General features: G+C 35.6%; 1 protein-coding gene and 1 pseudogene across 10 annotated transcripts in view; one reads left to right on the top strand and one right to left on the bottom strand.

The window, feature by feature from the left end:
* The window catches only part of LOC112540558 (uncharacterized), a 139,461-nt gene that overhangs the window by 110,363 nt on the left and 7,125 nt on the right, over positions 1-21,973 (top strand). For 6 of the 10 annotated variants that reach the window (XR_015794299.1, XR_015794301.1, XM_088131767.1 and 3 more), the window contains one exon: positions 15,638-15,817. The exons of 3 other annotated variants lie outside the window; for them this stretch is intronic. Coding sequence is in view for 4 of the 7 variants with exons in the window: in XM_088131767.1 (XP_087987893.1) it covers positions 15,638-15,817 (180 nt within the window). In the remaining 3 variants the exon portion in view is untranslated. The remainder of the gene's footprint in view (positions 1-15,637; positions 15,818-21,973) is intronic. One more of the 10 variants, XR_015794300.1, reaches the window with a different exon arrangement.
* Positions 12,042-17,213, bottom strand: LOC148213604 (uncharacterized; annotated as a pseudogene).

Genomic DNA, 21,973 nt, shown 5'->3' with positions numbered 1-21,973 from the left:
ATTTTAAAACCTCAGCCAGTTTCTTTTGTAAATCCAGTGAAACATCCTTTTCTAAGTCATTCTCTTTGCTATCAGTTGTAAATCCATTTTAATACCATCGCTATCTTGTCAGATAAAATTTGTTCTACATCTGTCATTTCTTCAGTAACATATTTTGGATGTAGAGGCAGACATCATTACTGACATTGTTGATATTGTGGCTACTAATTTCTGACTTCATTCTTCAAAAGTCTCCTTCAGTATCTTGATTGTTATAATGTTCTGCAACATTTTACAGGCTTAGAAATATTTCTTCTACCTAAAACCTTAGTCCCCTCTAGCATCCAGTTTTTGAAATCATGAAATTGCTTATCTTTGTTGTGTTTTGTAAAAACCAAAACAGAATCTATTTCCAGTGAGAAGCCATTTGTTCTTTATAATTAATTCCAAAATCTTATTGTAAAACTTTCAATATTCCAATTTTATCTGGATCCTTAGTCCATTTATAACTTTCTAAGATCAAAACCTTATTTAATTTTTTGCTATTTATTTCAGATTCTTTAAATTCTTAAGCTTATGGTTATTTTTTTTTCTTTTATTCAGGACTGAAGGCAGATTCACCTGGCATTTTCAAACTTGTTATTCCAAAGGTCTCTAATAGTTTAGAGGTAGTAAATGAACAATTTCCAAAAGTGATTAGAAAGTAGGCTCATCCTCTCCTTATCCAAAGCGGTTCCAATGAACCAGTCTACTGTTTCACAGAGCCGTCTTCAGTTCACAATACTTCCCCTGGAAGTCAGTAATTTGGGAGTTTTTGGATGCAACTAAAGGCATCGAGACCAAATTGTGAAATCTAGAGATGTTTTCATTTAATACAATGCTTTTTTACAATTTTACAGAGTACAAATTCCTCATGTGATAAATTAAATAATTTTAAAACTTGATGGCCATAAGCCAATCTAAAATATTAATACCCCTAATGATTAGAATAATAATAGTTATTATTATTAACAACTATTTCATCCTGGGATTATTCCAAAGTATAAGATTGTAGTGTCCAAAAGAGTGATATTGCAGCATTGGAAAGATAAATGTATAGTCCCATTCACTCAATGGATTGAAGACCTGATTGCACTTGCCACTTATGAGCAGTCTATAGACATAGACGTTGTATGGACAAGTATAATGAAATATGGGACTCATTTATACAAAATACAGTAAGTTAAAAAAAATGATAGTCACATAAATGTATTGGAAATATATATGTATCTGAATAATATTTGCATTAGATAAATATATATATAGATTTGTAAGTATTTACTGTTATAATGGTATGCTATGCTAAATTGTTATTTCTTTTGTTGTATTTTTGTCACTTTTTTGTAATTGCACTTTGTAATGTTGTTTTTTCTTCTTCTTGATAGTGTATTATTATTATTGTGTTTTTTCTTTTTTGTTATTAATTAAAAAGCAATAAACATTTATTTAAAAAGTTTAAGATTGTACTCTGTGTGTGTGTGTGTGTGTGTGGAGAGAGAGAGAGAGACAGGCAGGCAGACACACATACACAAAGCCATTATTAAGAAAGAGAAGAGCATGGTCATGGTGGGGAAGAAGATTTCCAATCTTCAGTGTGTTGCATTCCACTCAGTTCTTAGCAATAATATCGTGAGATATAATTATCTTGAACAACATTCTACAAGAAAGCATACCACACTGAAAAACAACCCAAAACAATTTGTGGAGCTAAATTTCAAAATTTGAAAAGTTAGATTGAACTGAAACTTTTCATCAAGCATCACCCAAAGTGATAAAACATCTTATGAACTCTAATTGCTAATCATGAAAAGCAAGAAAGCCCTCGATATAGGAGAAACTCTTCAAGCCCTGCTTAAATTTGGTTCGTAAGGGTGCCAAAAGGAAGAAAAAGAATAAGGAGGAGGAAGAGATTGTTTCACCTTTTAGCAACCCTGTGCTGCACTGATGACCTGATGGATTAGTTTAAACTTCAAGTTTGTTTGTTTGTCTGTTTGTTTATTCAATTTATATAGCCGCCCATCTCAGACCAGTGACTCTGGGCAGCTAACCATAAGTTATAGAGGACGTGAAAGCATTTTGCTTTTGTGCAGTTCAGTGTAATAGTATCGCTGATTTAGGAAATGGCTTGTCTATCTTTAATGTTAGCCTATGAAAGAATTGGTTTTCTAATGAATTGATAGTCACATCAATGACATCTGAGGTTATGAAAATGAGTTCTTGCTTGAATAAAATGGACTTGCCTGGGAAGAGAGAGTGTTACAGACAGTGTTCCACAGATGTGTGGCTGTCACTCTACATTTGTTACTGAAGACAATTAGTCTCTTTGCATTTGGATTTGGGAGCAGATCATAAAACCCTTTTGTTTCATTCAGAGGACTGGTAGTTTTTCAAAGGGAACATGCTTTTTTTCAGACTATTTGAGCTAAAAGATGAAGTGGAAATTTTCTTTACAGTCTAAACATTTCTATTTTCACTGGCATATATGGCAGACATTTTTAAATCTTTGAATAACCCCACTTTAAATATGGAAGGAAACAACACTGCAAATATACCACAATGACATAAAAAAATCTTTAGAGCAGCCAAGAAGTATTCTTGAAAAAATCCTGATGGAAATATCAAAGGCAAGTGGAGACACCAAACTTACTCTTTTTCTATGTTGTCATCACTCATTGAAAATGAAAGTTATGAGAATTTCAAACAATTTTCTGTCAACCTCGTTCATAAATTAGTATGCAGTCATTCAACATTGATATTATTTACTCCCAGATGTACTTCAAGAACAAGCACTTGATATAAAACATAATTTGAGTGCAAAGGATAATTTTGAAAATTCAATCTTGAAGGAATTTTGGTTAAGTCTTTTTCAATTCACCCAAAAGTTAAAGAAGAGGAATGTATTATTCTTCCATTTTCTTCCATATTCCTCTGCTTTTAAATTTTCCTCATAGAAATGAAACAAAGGAGTTTACTCAATGTCAGAAACATTATGTGCTGTGCACGTTCTTCTTTCAAACCTAGGGTCTCAATTCACAATGAAAATGCAACACCATCCTTCAGATTAACTTCAAGGTATTTTTGCTATTTTGTGTAAGTTGCATTTTTTGTTTTGACAAGAAAAACAATTGTGTTTATTTTCATTAAAAATAAACAATATATAGTAAGCTTGTTTAATGAATTGCATTTTTTTGTTAAAAGGGACTTCTATTAGGCAAGTGGTGGTAAAGTGTGAGGGTTTCTGAGAAATCAAAAAGAAGCATGATGCCAAAATGTTGAGGAACCTCTTCTGGACACCAATAGCAGTGGAACCTTCAGTACTGCAATTAGTAGTTTCTACTTATGAGAAGCTCAATATGACAAAGGAAAAGTCATACAGCAAACAATAGTGATGGTGATGATGATGGTGGTGGTGGTAGTGATAGTGGGTATATATGCACTCAGAATCTGCTGCATTAGATTGTTTTCCATTGCATCTTTCCTATCTCTGGGTCCCTCTGAAAGAGAAGAAAAGTTAAAATTCACTCCCACCTCTCTTCTCTCACAATGCGCTAAGGTCCGGATTAGAATTCCCTTCCACTATCCTACACTGACCCATCAGTTTGGCTTTTTCTTGGGATTGGACAATAAGGTATTGCTGACAACACCTTCCATGGTTTCCAGCACCCTGCATCAGCCTGGATAGGGCTAAAACCTAAAGGAGCAACAGGGCTACCTCAATTGCTGCAGATGTAAGTCTCAAATATTCAAATGCCCAGATGGTAGCAAGGATGGGAGGAAGATGCAGGAAGCTGGCAGCCACTAACAGGAGGCCTGATCCTGGCCAAACTGCATCCGGAGTGGCCACTTTATTGTATCTTATCATTTCACTGACTCCTTGACAACACGGTGACATAAAAATGCAAGCCAGGCACCTTTTAGATAATGAGCAGCAAGTATTTTATCTTATTTTAAAATTTTATTCCTATGCCATACCTCCTCAAAATAACCAAAGTTCTCTGACTAGGTTAAAAATGATTAAAACCATTAAACACTAGGAAAGCAATATAACCATAAATGCAATAAAATGCAAGTAATTAATAACACAGGAAGGATATAAAACAGATAAGAGCCAGTATCCATTCTAGAAACCTTCATCTACTGGAACTTGTAAATGGTCGTGTTTACAGTCTCTAATAATATTTTTAGTAGCTGCATATCTATCTTCTGGAGTAGCTTAAATTACTTGTAGTTAAGTCTTGGTGCAAACAATGGGGCTTAATTTGACTGAAATTAATCTGTTCACCTAAGGCCAAGCTGCAGAGAAATGGCATGTAATATTTCTTTGGGCCCAAGCATTACAATTTGCCAACTCAATATATGCAAATACAGCTTTGAAAAAAAAAAAAAGTGAGTGTGTGAATAAAGGACAGGGGGTGGGGGAAGAGAGAGAGGACACTGCTTTACTTCTACAGCTCCCATCCTCCAAATGTTTATTCTCACCTCCTCCCATTATTTGGGTCCTCCATGACCCAGAGAATACCTTGCACTAGCAGCTATTCACTCCCTTGTGCTGACCCACAGCCACTTGCAATCCAGCAATGGCACATTGCAAGCATCTTAAAATCCTAATTATTAACCAATCACTATACATGAGTATATTGTGGAACAGCTTACAAGCCCAACAGGTTATGACGTGGAAGAATCTATGTATAATACTTAGAACCTACAGTGTAAGTACATTACTACCATATCTAGTTTTCTACTAGCTATATTGAAGTCCTGGCAGGAGTTTAATGGAATAGAATGGTGTACAAACATTGTGACCAACCAACCAAACAAGATGTTTAAAGAAGCCACAGAATAATGTTTTTCCTTTGATATTTTTTACTAAGCGCAGATCTACATTGAAAGCATTTAGCAGCTTTGCATTAGTATATTAGTGTTTAATAGCATAAGTGTAGCAATTTATCCTTTTTGCCATTTAAAAATATGACCATATAATATCACATTTGCAAACAGAATATCCCACACGAGTGATCACATTTATAAATGAAGGACTGGGTTATTATTACTAATTATCCATTGCTCAGAAGATCAGTTCAGAAACCTCTCAGTGCTGATTTATTTTTATCACATATATTATTGCACATAAATATCCTTTCAGCTACATGGAACGTTGTATACTTCTCATTTACCTTAGCCTGGACAGCTATCCACAATTGGATAATGGCTGATGAAAGTGTGTTTATGATTCCAGACGTAGCAATACATTCTGACAGCAAAACCCATGTTCTGAGTCCCCAACAAAGAAAATGATACCACCCATTCCATCTTTAGGCAAACACATTTCTGTGCCTTCAAAAGATGGGTGATAAATGGATGGCATTAATCTAGTTTGTTAACTGCTCCTATACTACCTGAATAAACATAAGATGAGCCTCTTGAACATTTTCCTTCAAGTGAGTATTCAAACATCTTCAATGAACTCAACTGTTACAGCCTTGAACCAAAATTGAAACATAACCTTTTACACTTCAATGTGCTCACTGAGAACATGGAATTCTTGAACAGTCTTGGCAATGCAGCAAATCTATTGCTTTTAATGGAAATGATACTACAATGAGGGGATGAACACATGGAAAACTTCACTAAAGCAAATGCAGAAGCTTGTCTTAGGACAAGGAACTTCTCAGCTACAAAGAAAAGTGGAAAGCAGGGAGTTTGTGACCACATCAAATATAGTCTGGGTAAGACTATAGGCTTCTTTTAGTTTCCCAGTAATTAATTCTGTAATCAGATCTTCACTATCTCATGAATATTAGGCCAAAATGACAGTAACAGATCCTGTAGTTGAAAGAATATTAATTAAAGCTCATTTCACATCCCATAATGCAATCACAGTTTGAGATGTGATTACACCATGTGAGGAAGATGAGCTTTCCGACGCACTGTGTAAGCTTTCTCAGTTGATTCAGTTATTAATTTAAACACAGGGGATGTGGAGAACAGTTGGAAAACTAGCATTTTTCATTGTTTCATGTGTTATAAAAGCTGTTTCTCACTTAACCCATTTTAGACAGGTTTTTACTAGAGCAATCTTTGTAGGCAAGATGAGATGTGGCTTCTGCATGACTTTCCTCTTACCAAATAAATGCAAAGTGTAAGCAATATAAATTATGTAGAGGACAAGCACTGGATAGAAACTGATGACAAACATTCCATCTAATTTTTGCTTTTGCTGATTCCCTGATGGTCTGCATTTCAGGAGATGAACTTTAGTTATGATTAGTACACAGGGAAGGGTATGTAAATTAAGGCAATGCAATGAGGGGCTAGGCATTTTCAAGAAAGTATTTCAATTGAATTTCTTTTTGATAGTATACAAGTCGTCAATATCAATACTTTATGGTGTATGAAATCAAACATATTATGGTTTGTAAAAGTAAATATGTGCATTTCCATTCTGATCCCACTTGTGTCTTAGATTAAATCAATGAGACATAAATTAATGGAATAGTTCTATGCGCTACTAAGCCAACACAGCAGCACGTAGCTTTGAATATAAGGAGTAAAAAGTTACTAGAATTCAACGCAAGCAAGAACACTAAAATTTGGTCTGACAAGGTGAAGGGGTGAGCAGAGTCCCTTTGACTATAAGCTCTTCTAAACATTATGAGAATCAGCCCCTTACAGAAGACCAGAAACAACATGGAAACCCAGCTGAACTTGTAAGTCTCCTGACTTTCAACAATTCTGGGTGGGTCACAACCATCAAACAAAGAATTTTTTTTTATATATATATATATATATATATATATATATATATATATATATTTGTATGAGTTCTAATCTAAGTTTTAGCATACATAATTAACTTTTTCAATGTAATCTAAAAGACAAGATTAATTATAAAAAATATACATTTTTTAAAATATTTTATTTATATTTCAAATTTGTCACTGCCCATCTCACTACAGAGTGACTCTGGGCAGTTTACAGTAAAAACAGAATAAACATTGATTAAAATAGATAAATATTAATTAATTAAAATATGCTAAAAAAAAAACTTCCTATATGATACTTCCAAGAGGCTGATGTTAATTAGGTGTTAATAAACTCAAGGAGTGTTGTCAAGGTGCCAGCCATCCCCAGGCTCAGTTGTAACTTTCCTCACCCCATGTAAGCTGGCAGAGCCAAGTCTTCAATTTCCTCTGAAAAATTGGGAGGGTAGGGGCCCGCCTCACCACTGGGAGGAGAGTATTCCATGGGGGGGGGGGCAATGGCAAAGAAGGCTCTCCTCCAGTCGACATTCTCTCACTGATGTGATCTGCAACATGCCTTCTCTGCTGGACCATGTGGGATGGGCCAGTGTAATGGGGATGAGATGGTGCATCAGGTAACCTGGATCCATGCCATGTAGGTCTTTAAAGGAGATAACCAACACCTTGAATTGGACCCTGGAACAAACTGGAACCCAATGCAGCTCCCACAGCAAAGGTGTTACATGTGCCCTCCTTGGGGCACCCAAGATTGCCCGCATGGCCACATTTTGAACCAGCTGTAGCTTCCAGATACTCTTCAAAGGCAGCTCCATGTAGAGTACATTGCAACAGTCTACATGAAAGGTGACCAGGGTGTTAGTTACAGATCGGAGGGACTCCTGGCCATGAAATTACAGGAGGGACATAACTGGCACACAACACAAAGTTGAGCAAAGGCCCTCCTGGCCATGACTGCCACCTGCTCCTTGAGCAGGAGTTGTGAGTCCAGGAGGACCCCCAGATTAACCACTGGGCATGTCTAGGACAGTGCAACCCCTTCAAGAAGCAAATATGATAAACCCCCAGATACAGAGGAGCCTCCAATCCACATCCATTCCATCTTACCAGGGTTCAGCTGAAGCCTGTTTTTCCCCATCCAAACCCCTACAGACTCCAGGCATTGCAAAAGTATATACCTCTGATGGATTTTTCTTCTTGATATCACCTTATAAGACAGTTTTGCCAGTGCTTTCTATATTTCTTCTGGGTATCTGGTGCATTTTTCAGGATTCAGCTTCCAGTTTCAATTTACAAACAAAGCTGTTCCAATAGACAACCTCATCTCATCTTTAAGTTAGATGTTAGCTCCAATGATTCATAAGCAAAATATTTTTATTTGCTGATTTTTCTCAAACCTTAGAAAGATTTTGTATGTCAGAAAGACAATCTGTTCTATAAGATAAATAAATAATAAACACTGAACACACTCTTTTGTACCACTGTTTCTGCAAATATATAATGCTTAACAACAGAGCATCTGGTGGTATTCTCTGGCATTACAAATGTGGCACTCCCAATTTTGGAAAGATTTCAAAAAGCCAATATACAGTATATCCCATTTTTACCTCTTAAATGCTTTTCTGTATTAAAGCTTTGTGAAATGGCAAACTGGTATTATACCAGAACCATGACATGCTGAATATTAGTTTGGGATCTTATCACAGCATAACAGGTTAATGATGAAGCTTTAATTTTTGCCTGAGGCCCCATTGTACCCATCGTTACTTGCTTTCCAAGCAGATATTAAGGAATGAATTGTCACCAGTAAGAAGCAATTAGACTTTAAACTATATTTATTCCTTTAATATCATGGGACTCTATAACATGTTTAATATATAAGTTCAATATATTAAACTTGGGGGCTTTGCAAAAAGTGGGTTGCTAGTTTTTTGATTAGATGGCATGGACAGTTATTAAAAATCCAGCATTCTCTGTCTGCATTTCTCATCATTGAATTAAAAGCTTTGAATCTGGTTATTGAGTAACTTCTGCACTCTTGATTGTAGGGTATAACATAGGGTTTGTAACATAGAATCCAAGTATTTCCTGTAATTTCATGCAGGCTTATTTCCTTGGTATGATTAAGAACAGATGAGTATTATGAACTGAATAAAGGGTCTGACATGTTTTTTTGTGGATGAATGGCAAAAATCAAACATTTGACCTCATCATGAATATAAAGGAAATACAGTGAATTGTAACAGATTTGAAATTGTGTGTCGGATTATTCTGTTTTATTAGAGTTATCACCCATACACAAATCTCCAGTTTGACAAACTAAATGGCCCTTACACTGAAACCAAAATTGCTCAGGTCTAAATTTACCCAATCTGGAGCCCTGCAGATGGGGTTGGGCTGCAGGGAATTCTGGGAATTGCAGTCCTTACACATCTGGAATTGCCATGTTGAGCAAGACTTGTTTGGACAGAAGGTAGGAATGTGTAGTAGCTGGAGTCTTGGTGGTTTTCAGCACATATTTGAAGGTTTTACTGTTCAGGTCTACGTTGTCTATTTTCAGATGAAATCTATTCTGAATAATATTTTCAGTTTCATCCCTTTCCTTTATTTTACTTTTAAGTTCATCTGTAACTTTGATGAGGTCCATGGCTAAAGCAAAATCAGATACAATTGAATTGGACTAGGCAATTAATAACTGTCAGAAACTAAATAATAGGCATTGAAATAAGCAGAAATGAAATATTTGGATCTGAGTGAAGAGCTAGAAATTATTGGGTGAATGAAATAAAACCCTTGACAGAAACATATGTTTCCCGAGAAAGAAATGGGACAGTTTATAAAGTTAATAGAATACACCAAGGTAAAGGAGAAAATGTGTGCAGTAAAAAGAAATAGAAAAAAAAAAATCAGTACACAGCTAGAAAAAAATCCTGAAAGGGGAAAAGGGTATTAGCAGTAATGCATACATTCTACAAATAAACAAGTAGAAGAAAGATACAAAACATGGTTAAGGAAAAAAGTATTTTGAACTGATAGTAGGCCACTAAGTCCCAAATGAGAAGAGCAGAAACTCTGACATATGTCTTGTCTGTATGGGAAGAAACCTGAGAGGACAATTGTTTATGTTTCTAAAATACACACATTTATAACTATCTACTTTGAAGCTCCACTGAATTCTTGTGTTTCTTCCCAGGTAAATGAGGGTAAGATTGTAGCAAATAAATGTGTGCCACAGAACACAGTATGACTTAGTTCCAAGTAACATACACTGAATTATGCTGTTCAGTGTGGATAGATAGATAGATAGATAGATAGATAGATAGATAGATAGATAGATAGATAGATATTCTGAACAGCATTAATTCAGTATATTTTTAATATACATAGAAAGAGAAGGAAACAATTGAAAAGAAATAAACACATACTCTGATTTTATTACAGAATTATAGGAAATTATATATTAGGATAGTGTTTTAAGGCTATTACGCTTCAAGGAAAAGGTAAATTTAAGATAGAACCACTGATAAAATCTGTATTAAAGAATTTTGGTAGTCCTGAGACATAGGATAACTCAAATAAATATACCACAATGGTCCCCATCCTGATGCTCTCCAAATATGTTAGACTTCAGCTTCCCAAATTCCTGGCTAAAATGGCATCCCAAAATTACAGAACAAATAGGACAATGGCAAAAGCAAAAAGAGGAACAGATAGAATGGGCTGTACTGAGCTGAATCTGAGAAGATTTCATGGATGCATGTTCCCTCCCATAAAACAAATGAGTAGATATTCTGGAAAATGGTATATCAGGGGGAAAGTTCCTGTCCTAACAACTCTACCTGTTTTTGTTTTGGAGTTGGCATTGAGTTTTAATGTGATCTAAAACCATAATCCTATCTTCACCTGGAGTCTTCTGTGGTGCAGTTTATTCTCCAACTCTGTAGTTTGTCATCTTATTCTGCTGCACACACAGACTAAGTGAAAGAGGAAATCTGAAGGGTCTATGCACACATACTTGAGCATGCAGAGCAAACCAAAATAGCATTATCAGAGGCACCCAAATTGATTATACAAAAGAGAAATAGTGTTAATCAAACCTTTGCTCAATGACCATAAAGTATTAACACTGAAGTATTACAGAGCTGGCACGTATACACAATACATATTTTACACACAGAGAGACACACTCTCTCTCCTAGACTGTAAACACAACGTACCTTTTGAAGTATATTATGTATATACTTGTGAAAAAGCTGAGAATTTGAGGTGCCAAAATACACCCCAAAAATTGGGTTCGGCTTATCTGTGGATGGGCTTATCTGTAAGTATATATGGTAATATTTTTTTAAAGTACTATATTTCCCATACATACTTGCAGATAAGCCCATCCGCAGATAAGCCGAACCTCGAATTTTTAACCAAGTACCATGAAAAATATGGGTCAGCTTATCTGTGGGTGGTACATTTTTCATGGTATCCTGGTTAAAAATAGTAGGCTAATCCTTATCCATGGATGGGCTTATATGTGAGTATATACGGTAACCAACAATTCTTATCACAGAATTTGCTAGAGGAATCAATGGCCCTCCAAATGTTGCTGAAATACAACTTTCAAAATCCTTCACCATATTGTCTGGACTGTTAGCAGGACCAGCCCTACCACGAGATGTTAGAATTTGGGGAATAACTATTATTATGGCTGATCGCACAGTAAGCCAGACATTTGGCATTTTTATCCACCTATTGAGTCCTTCTAAAAGGACTTTTAGGACTATTGAGTCCTAAAAGAGGACGCAGTGGCGCAGTGGCGCAGTGGCTTAATGACTCTGAAAGTTGCCAGCCAGAAATGGTCGACACTTCAGCGGTTCGAGCCCAGCTCCGCACAGCAGAGTGAGCTCCTGCTTCCTCCCCAGCTCCTGCCAACCCAGCAGTTCGAAAACTTACATGAGTAGATAAATGGGTACTCTCACCCCAGTGGGAGGAAAAATGCTGGCGGCGCTTGCACAGGAGATGGGGAGCAGTTGCCGGTAACACGGAAGCCATGCAAGCCTGAAAAAGGCGCGAAGAAACGGAAACCCCTCGCCAGCTGGGCTCTGCTCTAGGAAGGAGGCAATGGCAAACCACTTCTGAAACACCTTGTCTTGAAAACTGCAGGGACTCATCTAGGCAGTCACTGCAGAATCAGTAACGACTGAGTGTGGATTAAAAAAAAAAAAAATTGAGTCCTTCAAAGGGCCTAGGATAGGCATATGTTGTTTGATGGTGTTAAAGGTATTGTCACAGGATATAAGCTGTTCCAAGTAAAGGTGCCTTTTGCAATTGACTGAAATGATGCTCCAGATGTTTGGAATAATAATAATAATAATAATAATTATTATTGTTGTTGTTGTTGTTATTATTATTATTATTATATACACAACAATGTGAAATCACAGCTGTCAGCTCTTTAGCTGGTGTTGGCCTTCATTCGTATCGAGTTGTTCCCAAGAACCTGTCGTAATGTATCAGCACACTATATATGTGGATCCAAATTGTGTGGCCTTTTGTAATTGACAGATTTTCTAAGTGTTGCCCAAGATTTTTTTGGTATGGCACCCAGTGTGGGACCAACACTGCCGGTTTATGCCATAATCTTTCAACTTTGCTTTTCAGATCTTGATACTTTATGATCTTCTCCAATTCTTTGTCTTCTTTTCTACTCTCCCCTGGTATTGCCACATCAATTCTCTACACTTTCTTCTTTTAACAGTTAAATTTGGTGTGCTATGTGCCAAAACTTTATCAATTTGTATTTGGAAATCCCACAGTATTTTAACCTGCTCATTTTCAACTAGTTTTTCAACTCTATGTTCCCACCAATTTTTCATTATTGGGAGATGATAATTTTTACAGATATTCCAGTGAATCATTTTGGCAACTGTGTTATGTCATTGTTTATAGTCAGTTTGCACAATCTTCTTGCGCGAGCTGAGTATATGATCTACTGTTTCTTCTTCTTTGCACAGTTGGCACTTTGAATCATTTGATGATTTTTCAATTCTGGCCTTGATTACATTAGTTTGAATAGCTTGCTCTTGAGCAGCCAAAAACAAGCCTTCGGTTTCTTTTTCTAATTTTCCAGTTATAAGCCATTGCCAGGTTTTATCTTTATCCACTTTAGTCTTGATCTTTTGTAGAAATTGACCATGTAATGCTTTTCTTTGCCAGCATTCTGTTCTGGTTTTTATTACATTATTTCGATATTCACATACATTCAGTAAGTTCCAATTTTTAACTTGCATCAGTGCTTGTTCTTGACTGCTTTTTACATAATCAGCCAATGCATGCTTTCTTCTTTGACAGTTTGTTTCACTTGAAGTACACCTCTGCTTCCATTTCTGTGGGGCAGATATAATTTATCAATATCACTATGGGGATGTAATGCATAGTGAATAGTCATAGTTTTCTTGTTTTTTGGTCCAAACTGTCCAGTTCAGCTTGTGTCCTGTTAATAATTCCATCAGTGTATTGTATAAGAGGTATGGCCCAGGTATTGATGGCTTTGATAGTGTTTCCACCATTCAATTTTGTCTTTAACAATTTTCTCACTCTTTGGATGTATTCTTTACTGACCACATTTTTAACTTCTCCATGCTTGATGTTATCCATCTGTAAAATGACCAGATACTTGTAGGCTTCATCCTGATGGCTCCTGATGGTTTCGCCATTCAACATCTCAATTCCATTACTGTTCATAATTTTACCCTGATTTATTGCTACTGTAGCACATTTCTCTCGGCCAAATTCCATTGCTATACCCATGCTAAAAATTCTTACAGTATTTGTCAATGACTGGATTTCATTGCCTTATAATATTTATAAAATCATTGCCACGCCTTGTAATATTTATAAAATTATTCTAATTAAAATTAATCAAATCAACCATTTATTTTTATTTTATTCTCAACACAGGGGGATAAATGGGATATTCAAATCTGCTCTGTGAATATTTGAAGACTATTCTGGGGTAATCCAAATATTAGACCAATACCCAAGTATGTTAACGTGTATTTTATTGTTACATACAGAAAATTACTTTCTTAAGCTCTATTCTCTAGTGTTACTTATACACATGAGCATTCAAGCGATATCCAACTTAGTGTAACTGTTCAGTCCAAGGGAAAGGCTGGAGCTCAGTGGGGAATATGCTTCCTTAATATTCCATTTCTCTGGTGTAGTCAGCTCTAAATGTCCATGTCCTCAAATCCTTCTTACCTTCTGGTCTGGGGAAATGACATTGTGGTTCCAACCACATATATGGCATAAATGTAAGCTTTCTTGCTCCTAGATTTTTAGGACTTTAGTGCTAATGTAGAAGGAACTTTGTTTTTAGAAAACTGTTTCTGATATAGACTTTGTGGCATTTTTCTACTGAGAATTAGGCTTATGTAAATTATTCTGTGGATATCTCTCTTAAACCTGCTAACCAGCTGCATCCATTCAAAGACTTGGTACAATTGCTTCAAGGCCCCTCTGAGGGCATTTGGGCATGCTTAAATGAGACTTCTGCCTGGGAAGTGGAACAACTAATTTGTTTCTATTGAAATACAAAATCTGGGCTATTATGCTTAAAGTCCTACATGACTTGGGCGCATGTTTCTCGAGCAACCTGTGTTCACACTGCTTCTTCTATATTCCTCTTCACCCCAACAATTCACTGAAGTCCTCTGAGAAAGTTTGTTTTCAGCTGTTGTAATTTGCCTTGCAATGATTGACCTCAAGCCTTCTCTATAGTTGCCCTGATTCTCTGCAATGTTCTGCCCACCAAGTTGGGAACAGTGATCACTTTGTTGACTTTTTAAGAAGCCTTGATATACCTCGTTTTGATTGCTGTTTATTTTATTTTTATTTAATTTTGGTACCTCTGGTTTTTAACTCTGCTTTTAAGTTTTTACCATAAACTGCTCAGAGACTTAGTAGTCAATGGTGTAACTAAGTGAATAAAGAAAAATAGAGTGGCTGCAGATGACAAATCCATTCATTTATATATAACAGAGTTACAGAATATATCAGTAAGGAATGAAATAATTAAAACATATTGGGAAAATATTCATTTTATACAAATGAGTAATAGGAGACTGATCCATAACTTGCCCATGAAGTTGTAATATAGCCCTTGAGGAGAATTAACTCCTGTAAGTTTTAAATCTGCTGTACATTTGGGTGGAGTATGAAACTATGTGCTATTCTTCATAGACTTCTGAATGTTTTCAGCAGATGAGGTGTTTAGCAGTGAAGGCATTCGTGTGTTTAAACTATTTCCTTGTCAGGATGAAATTTTCATAATGCAATCCTATGCGGTTATATATATATTTAAATGTTATAAGGAGATACTTGGGATAAATATTTTGGAAAGATAAGTTTTCTAAATATTATGAAATAGTCATCTAAGGATTGATTTTAATGGGGATTTTTATAAGAAACCCCACACAAAAATACAGGGTCAGTACAAATTGAACTTACAAATGAAGCCATGCAAACCTGTGTTCTTTTCATCCTTGTGCAGTCTATGCACATATTTTCATAAAGAAAGTGATTCTACAATGTCACCTCCTGTGTAGATTACTGTATGCGCTCTACATGAGGCTGCCCTTGAAATGCATTCAGAAGCTGCAACTGGTGCAAAGTGCGAAGGCATGGGCAGTCATGTGTGCTCCAAGAACAATGCACGTTACACCTGTGCTCTGTAAGCTGCATTGGTTACCAGTTTGCTTCTGGATTCAATTCAAGGTGTTGTTTATGATCTATAAAGCCCTATATGCCTTGGGTCCAGATTATTTGAGGGACTGCCTCTTCCTGGTTATATCTATTCATCCCATCAGGTCTGGCAGAAGGGGCATGCTGTGCGTCCCATCTATTAAGGAGTTTCATCTGACAGGACCCAGGAGGAGAGCCTTTTCTGCCATGGCACCTACCCTCTGGAATATCATGAGGTTCGATTGGCCCCAATCCTATTGGACTTTTGGAGGACCTAGAAGACATAGTTCTATCATGCCATGGAGGTATGGAGCTGGTGAGATGCCTATATTGTTCATAAGCTGTTGGTTGGTACTCTCCTGCATTTTACATTTTATATTCTATGTTTACATGTTATAGTTAATGGTTAATTGTTTTTAATTGCTTTAATTTGTTTTTTACTGGTTTTTGTTACTGTTGTTTGTGATTTATTTATAGGAGCTTGTTTTTTGTTTTTAACTTGTGAGCCACCCAGAGTCACACATGAGAGATGGACAGCTATATAAATTGAATGAATGAATAAATAAATAAATAAATAAATAAATAAATAGTGGAGTCTCACTTTAAACTTGGACTTTCCTCATGAGAATGAAATCAGTTGTTAAAAGAGTTATTTTTCTCATGTTCACACTGCAGAAATGTGAAATTATGGCCTAATTTTCCTGCATCAGCTTTTGCCCTTGTAGTTTTCCATTTAAGCGTATAAGGTATAGAAGCAATCTTATAGCCAATACGTGTTTAAATTTAACAGCTGAAAAGGTGCCATTTCTCTTCTTTGGCTCAGCTCCACAATATTTCTTTTAAACAAATCATGAAACACAGTTTGCCCTTATAGATTATTTAGTGGATTGTTTATAATACACATACAAACACACACACACACACACACACACACACAAAGCAAGAACCTGAGGTAGCAGTATGGGTTTTGATATAGAAGTAACATCTATAAATGTTTATAATATTTATATACATACTTACATTCATATGCATATTCTGCTAATAACATATACAATATTTTCTGACTGATATCAATATGAACAAGATACTTTCTCCAGAAGAACAGGGTACAGGTGAAACCACAGCAACAACCATAACTCACCATTCCATACAGGTCTCTTTCACAACCTACATAACAGCAAGATCTCATGTAACATGATAAAGAGGCTTCTCCTTTATTATTACCATTGTTGGTCACACATCCAACCAGATGTTTAGATTGGATTTGGCATTTTTATCCACCTATTGAGCCCTTCCCAAGGACATGGGATGGGCAGATGTTGTTTTGATGGTGTTAAAGGCATTGTCGCAGGATGTAAGCTGTTCCAAGTAAAGCTGCCTTTTGCAATTGACCAATGGTGATTTTGTTGATGCCAATGGTCTTCAAGTGGTGCTCCAGAAGTTTTGGGATTGCATCCAAGGTACCTATTGCTATTGGTACTATCTTTGCTTTCTTTTGCCACATTCGTTCTACTTCTATTTGCAGGTCTTTGTATTTTGTGATTTTCTCCAGTTATTTCTCTTCTCTTCTATTGTCTCCAGGTATCCAGACTTTTTTGTCTTTCTTATCAACAGTTGTTAAGTCTGGGGTGTTCTATGGCAGGTGCTTTTCTGTTTGAAATCTATATTATTATTATTATTATTATTATTATTATTATTATTATTATTAATTTGATGATGTTTGCTGCCCTAAATTGTGTGCTGATTATGTGGCTATATAAATTAAATAAATAAATACATGTCTGGTAGATTAGTAAAAAAGTATGATTTGTATAATCACACATCTAATCACAGGTACCTCTACCTAATTTCAGCCCAGTTGGGATCATACTAATATAGCCACAAAGACAATTGCATGGGGCACTGGAACTCTAGTATGGAATGGAATGCTAACTATGAAAAATATAATGAACTGGGTCTTGCAATTAGGCAAAATAATTATTATGGATTGCTTTGAGTAAAAGTTCTTTTTAGATGGAAGACTGTGTAGTTGCTTGTCAAAATTTGCTCTGCTAAATCATTAATCTTCAGAAGTGGTGTTTTTTTTTAACTGTTTTTGTTTCAGTTCTCAGTTTCACACACAAAAAAAAAACACCTCAATCATACTGACATTTCAATCCATTAGATTACAATATTTTAAATTCTTCTTCTTGAAATTATTATTAAATCTCCTTGAGTTCCTATCTTTTGCTTATCCACACATTTTATTCATAAATTGATTATCTGATTTGTACTGTTTTTGGTCAATAATAAACTATCATTATCTGACATAAACCATCTGTTCTATATAATTTGAAATCCAACATTCTAATTAAGTATATGAAACTTTAGACTTCTCTAATAATCTATCAGGAAAAATACCAATTCACACACACATATGCAGAAGAGGAGTAATTATTGCTTTTTATAATGGATAGCCCACAATACAAATATCCATTAAAAAAAATACAACTATCACGCCAATTAAATCACATAAAAGGAACTTTGAAAATTGGTGTCCCTGTTATAGCTGCCTAATTTTAACTTCCATGAAATTTGGAAATATTAAATTGAAACACTAGAGACGTTAATTGTTCTGTCGGGCAATGTACACTTTATTAATGAAACTAAAATATGGAACAAAGGGAGATGGTAGAGGCCATCAAAGCAGAATTTGCTCAATTTAAAACTGCAATTAGCATTCATTTTCAAATTGGCCATTTTAAACGTTTGGAAGAAGCTTGGAATTGTAGACAAATGAATAAAGGCAAAACAGAAAAAATAGTCTCTTCCCCTTTTAAATTATTTCTTTCATGTTTATGACAATAACATAAAGAACTGAAAACAGTGAATCTTGAGCTCTTAAAAAAAAATGGGAAGGGAGGGGAGGGAGACACCCATATTCAACAGAAGGATATCAGATGGGATACATCTGAAACATTCCTGAGATCAAAGGAAATACAAAATGTTTAGTTAAAAAAAAATCAATAAGCTTCTGTGAATGTGCTAAACAGTCAGAAGATCGACAACATGAATGAATGAATTAGATAACCAGAAGGAGATGCAATGGAGTGACCAGAATCCTGAACTCACATAGAACAGGTAAGAGCAATTCTCACACACATAGTAAGGTCTTACTGGGATGTATAGAATAGCCCAGTCAGTAGAGCTTTCAGGGCAGAATTTTGGAGCAGAGATCCAGGGCATAATCAGCAGGAAGGCCCACAAGTGCAGGAGGATATCCACATTTTAAATATGAAGTAATTTTAGTCAAGTGCATTGAGTCTAAAACAACCTAGCTGAATGCAGCTCAAACTTCTGTCAGAATCCAGCTGCAGTGACCAGCAGGAAAAATGCTCCTTGTTTTCCAAACATTCAAATAACATGAAAAAAGGCTCGGGGAACTCCCCCCTATGGAGGAATCTTGAAATGCCATCTTTTTTCTTTGTGTGGAACAGCTCTAAATGTGTGCAACAGTGTGCATCCATGCAATAACATGGATAGATAACATGGATGCCTTTCCATCTCGGGCATGGTCACTGAGAATGTGCCTGTGGCACGTAGCTACAGAAGTAGTTTAGCCCGGGAGACTATAGAACCTTTTCATTTATAGGGTTGTATGTGAACTTCTTGACTTCAGTTCTTGAAGGGAAGGGAAGTAGAACTGTTCTTTTCCTTTAACAAACAATAGATGTAAAAATATTCAACACCTTCAGCTTTGCAAATAAATTTCTCCTGGACAGATGCATATATTACAAAGGACAGTTGTTTCCAATGCAGTGGAAAAGGGCAAATGAGTGTTTAGCTTCAGCCAATGAACTAAAATAACATGATGAGCCCATGAGATTCAGAGGACTCATTATGGTCAGTATCTCTTCGATTTTCCTTTTCATTATGCTTAACATGTTTGAAACTGAACCTTTGTCCAGACTTATTAGCAGAGCTGTGGAATGGGCAAATGAAGTCTCCAAGCAACACTTTATGAATAATATACATCCAAAGGAATGAAACATTTGAATTACATTTATATTATCAGCTAAATGTAGAAGGAGAATTAGTTAGTTTCTGCGTTAGCCCTGTATAAGATTTGAATTACTTTGGATGTGATGTAGTTGGATGGATTTGCACAATTCAAAGTCCAGATCACTTAATTGAGTTTTGCTGACTTTTCCCCCATCCCATCTTTATTTCTACTTCTTATGCACCTTGATCTATGGAATTCATACTAAGAAAAAGATGACTGCATCAGGTAGTGAAGGAAATATGAAAAAATATATATATCTTGTTCATTCACTACAGAGTTATAGTGAAAACTAGGCCATTTCTCTGACATTATTTCCTGAAGATCAAATGTAGTCATATTAAGGGGAAAAGCCTATGCATACGTCATAGTGGAGGAAGGCTCAACTACATAAACATGCATGGTATTTCAAATATGTGCCACGGCAAAGAACAATAGCAACATTTGGGGGGATTCTGGTCAGCATAAGGCAATCTCCTTCTGCCCAAAATTCACCGCTGCATATAAACATATATAGAGCTATGAAGATATTATAAAGATTAGGTACTAGGAGTGTGTATGCTTTAAAAATGATTTGGAAGAATGTATGGGAACCCTAGGGCAGCAACCAGCTCTCTTTTAGGCATCCACTCAAACATATAAGTCTTAATTGTTTCCCTCACTAATGATTTTGTGTGTTTTTTTTAATGCTAGGGTATTTCTATTGAGCTCAGGATCCAGTATTTTAGTAGGCCCCTGGTATTTGATGAAGATACCTAAAAGAGAATATACATTTTATTTAAATGTGCATCAGAATTTTTTTAGGCTTGATTATTTTTTAATATCATTGTCCTTATATCATCACATTCAAGAATACGGCACTGATGTTTGTTACGTATCTGATCATGGTGCGATCACCTTGAAATGTGTGTTTCAGAAACCAGTTAAAGTCTCGAGAAATCGGTATTTCAATGTTTCCCTGTTGAATGATAAAAAAATTTGTATAACAAATGCAGGTAGAGACCTCACAATATTTTGATTTTCAGAAAGATCAAGTGCCCAAATTTTTCAATGGGAATCATATAAAGCATACATTTGAGATAGAATTATTGCTTATGCATCGTAAAAAGAATAAGATTAAAAATAAAAGGGAAAATAATTTGAAAGATGAATTGAAACATTTATGAGCACAGATGGTAAGATTGATTGATTGATTGATTGATTGATTGATTGATTTTGTATGCCGCCATCTCACTGTATAAGTGACTTGTACAGTTTTGTACAGAGAAATATAGCAGAAGAAATATGAATGAATTACTATAATAACACAGCAGACAGAATTTATGCTAACATGTTTATGACAGAGATACTGGGAAAACAGTGAAAGACCTGGTAAGATCTTGGCTAATTGTTTAAAGCAAAAGAGAGATAGGGCAATGACTCCAGTTATTGGAGGTGAAAGAGATGAAATGCATAAAACTTCAATGGATATAAATTGTCATTTGTAAAAAAAATATTCAGAATTATATAGTAAACCAGATTTCCAGGCCTTTGGGCTGTAAAATAAATAAATAATAATAATAAAAAGTAAACCAGAGAATGTATTGAATGAAGATCTACAGGCCTTTTTAAATAAAAGTAACCTACAACATTTAGATGGCACAAAAACAACTGCTATTTGCTCTACCATCTGAGCTAGAGATTAAATAAATAATTTTAAAAATGGTAAGTGATACAACACCAGTATTAGACGGATGCCCTATTGACGGGTACAAAACATTTTGTAATGGAAGGCTTGAGTGAGGAAGATACTGGAATGGAGGATCAAGATTATCAGGAGGGAGGGGGAACATTCCAGAACAAGCACTTTCTCAGTCCACAGCAGGAATGTGGGAAGACAAAGAGGATGAGGACAGCCCCTCCCTAGAGTCTCACAGGTTATATTCACTAGTTGCTTTAGCATAGGTTTAGTCTGGTGAGATTCTGTCTATTAGAAGTGAGCTAATAAAAGAACTCCATTGGACTGGACTGTCTCGTCATTGTTTTTGGGCTGGTCCTGACAATAGGTGAAAATTTGGTTACCCATCCATTTAAGGAATATCAATTCCGTATTTATACCGAATCTGTTAAATATCTAGGTTTGTATATATCAAAGAATATAACTCAGTTATATGTAATATAAATAAAATATATAGAGAGGTTTCTTCAGATATTGATAGAAGGGAATCATTAAACCTCACCCTTTGGGGAAATGTGAACACTCTCAAAACATTGTTTGGACCAGCAACACTTTCAGCTTCTGAGACACCTGAGATATTAGAACAACTTGTTAAATCCTTTAAACTAAGAAACCTACTATTCATTTTTATAGATATTTAGTATCAATAAATCAATTCGATATGCAGATGTTAAGAAATGAGTGGAATAAAGAATTAGAGGTTCC

This window comes from Python bivittatus, unplaced genomic scaffold (assembly GCF_059951505.1).
Source record: "Python bivittatus isolate LINGU-HERP-01145 unplaced genomic scaffold, Pbiv_v1 ctg000980_np1212, whole genome shotgun sequence".
Taxonomy (NCBI): domain Eukaryota; kingdom Metazoa; phylum Chordata; class Lepidosauria; order Squamata; family Pythonidae; genus Python; species Python bivittatus.
This window is presented reverse-complemented; position numbering and strand designations above follow the sequence as displayed.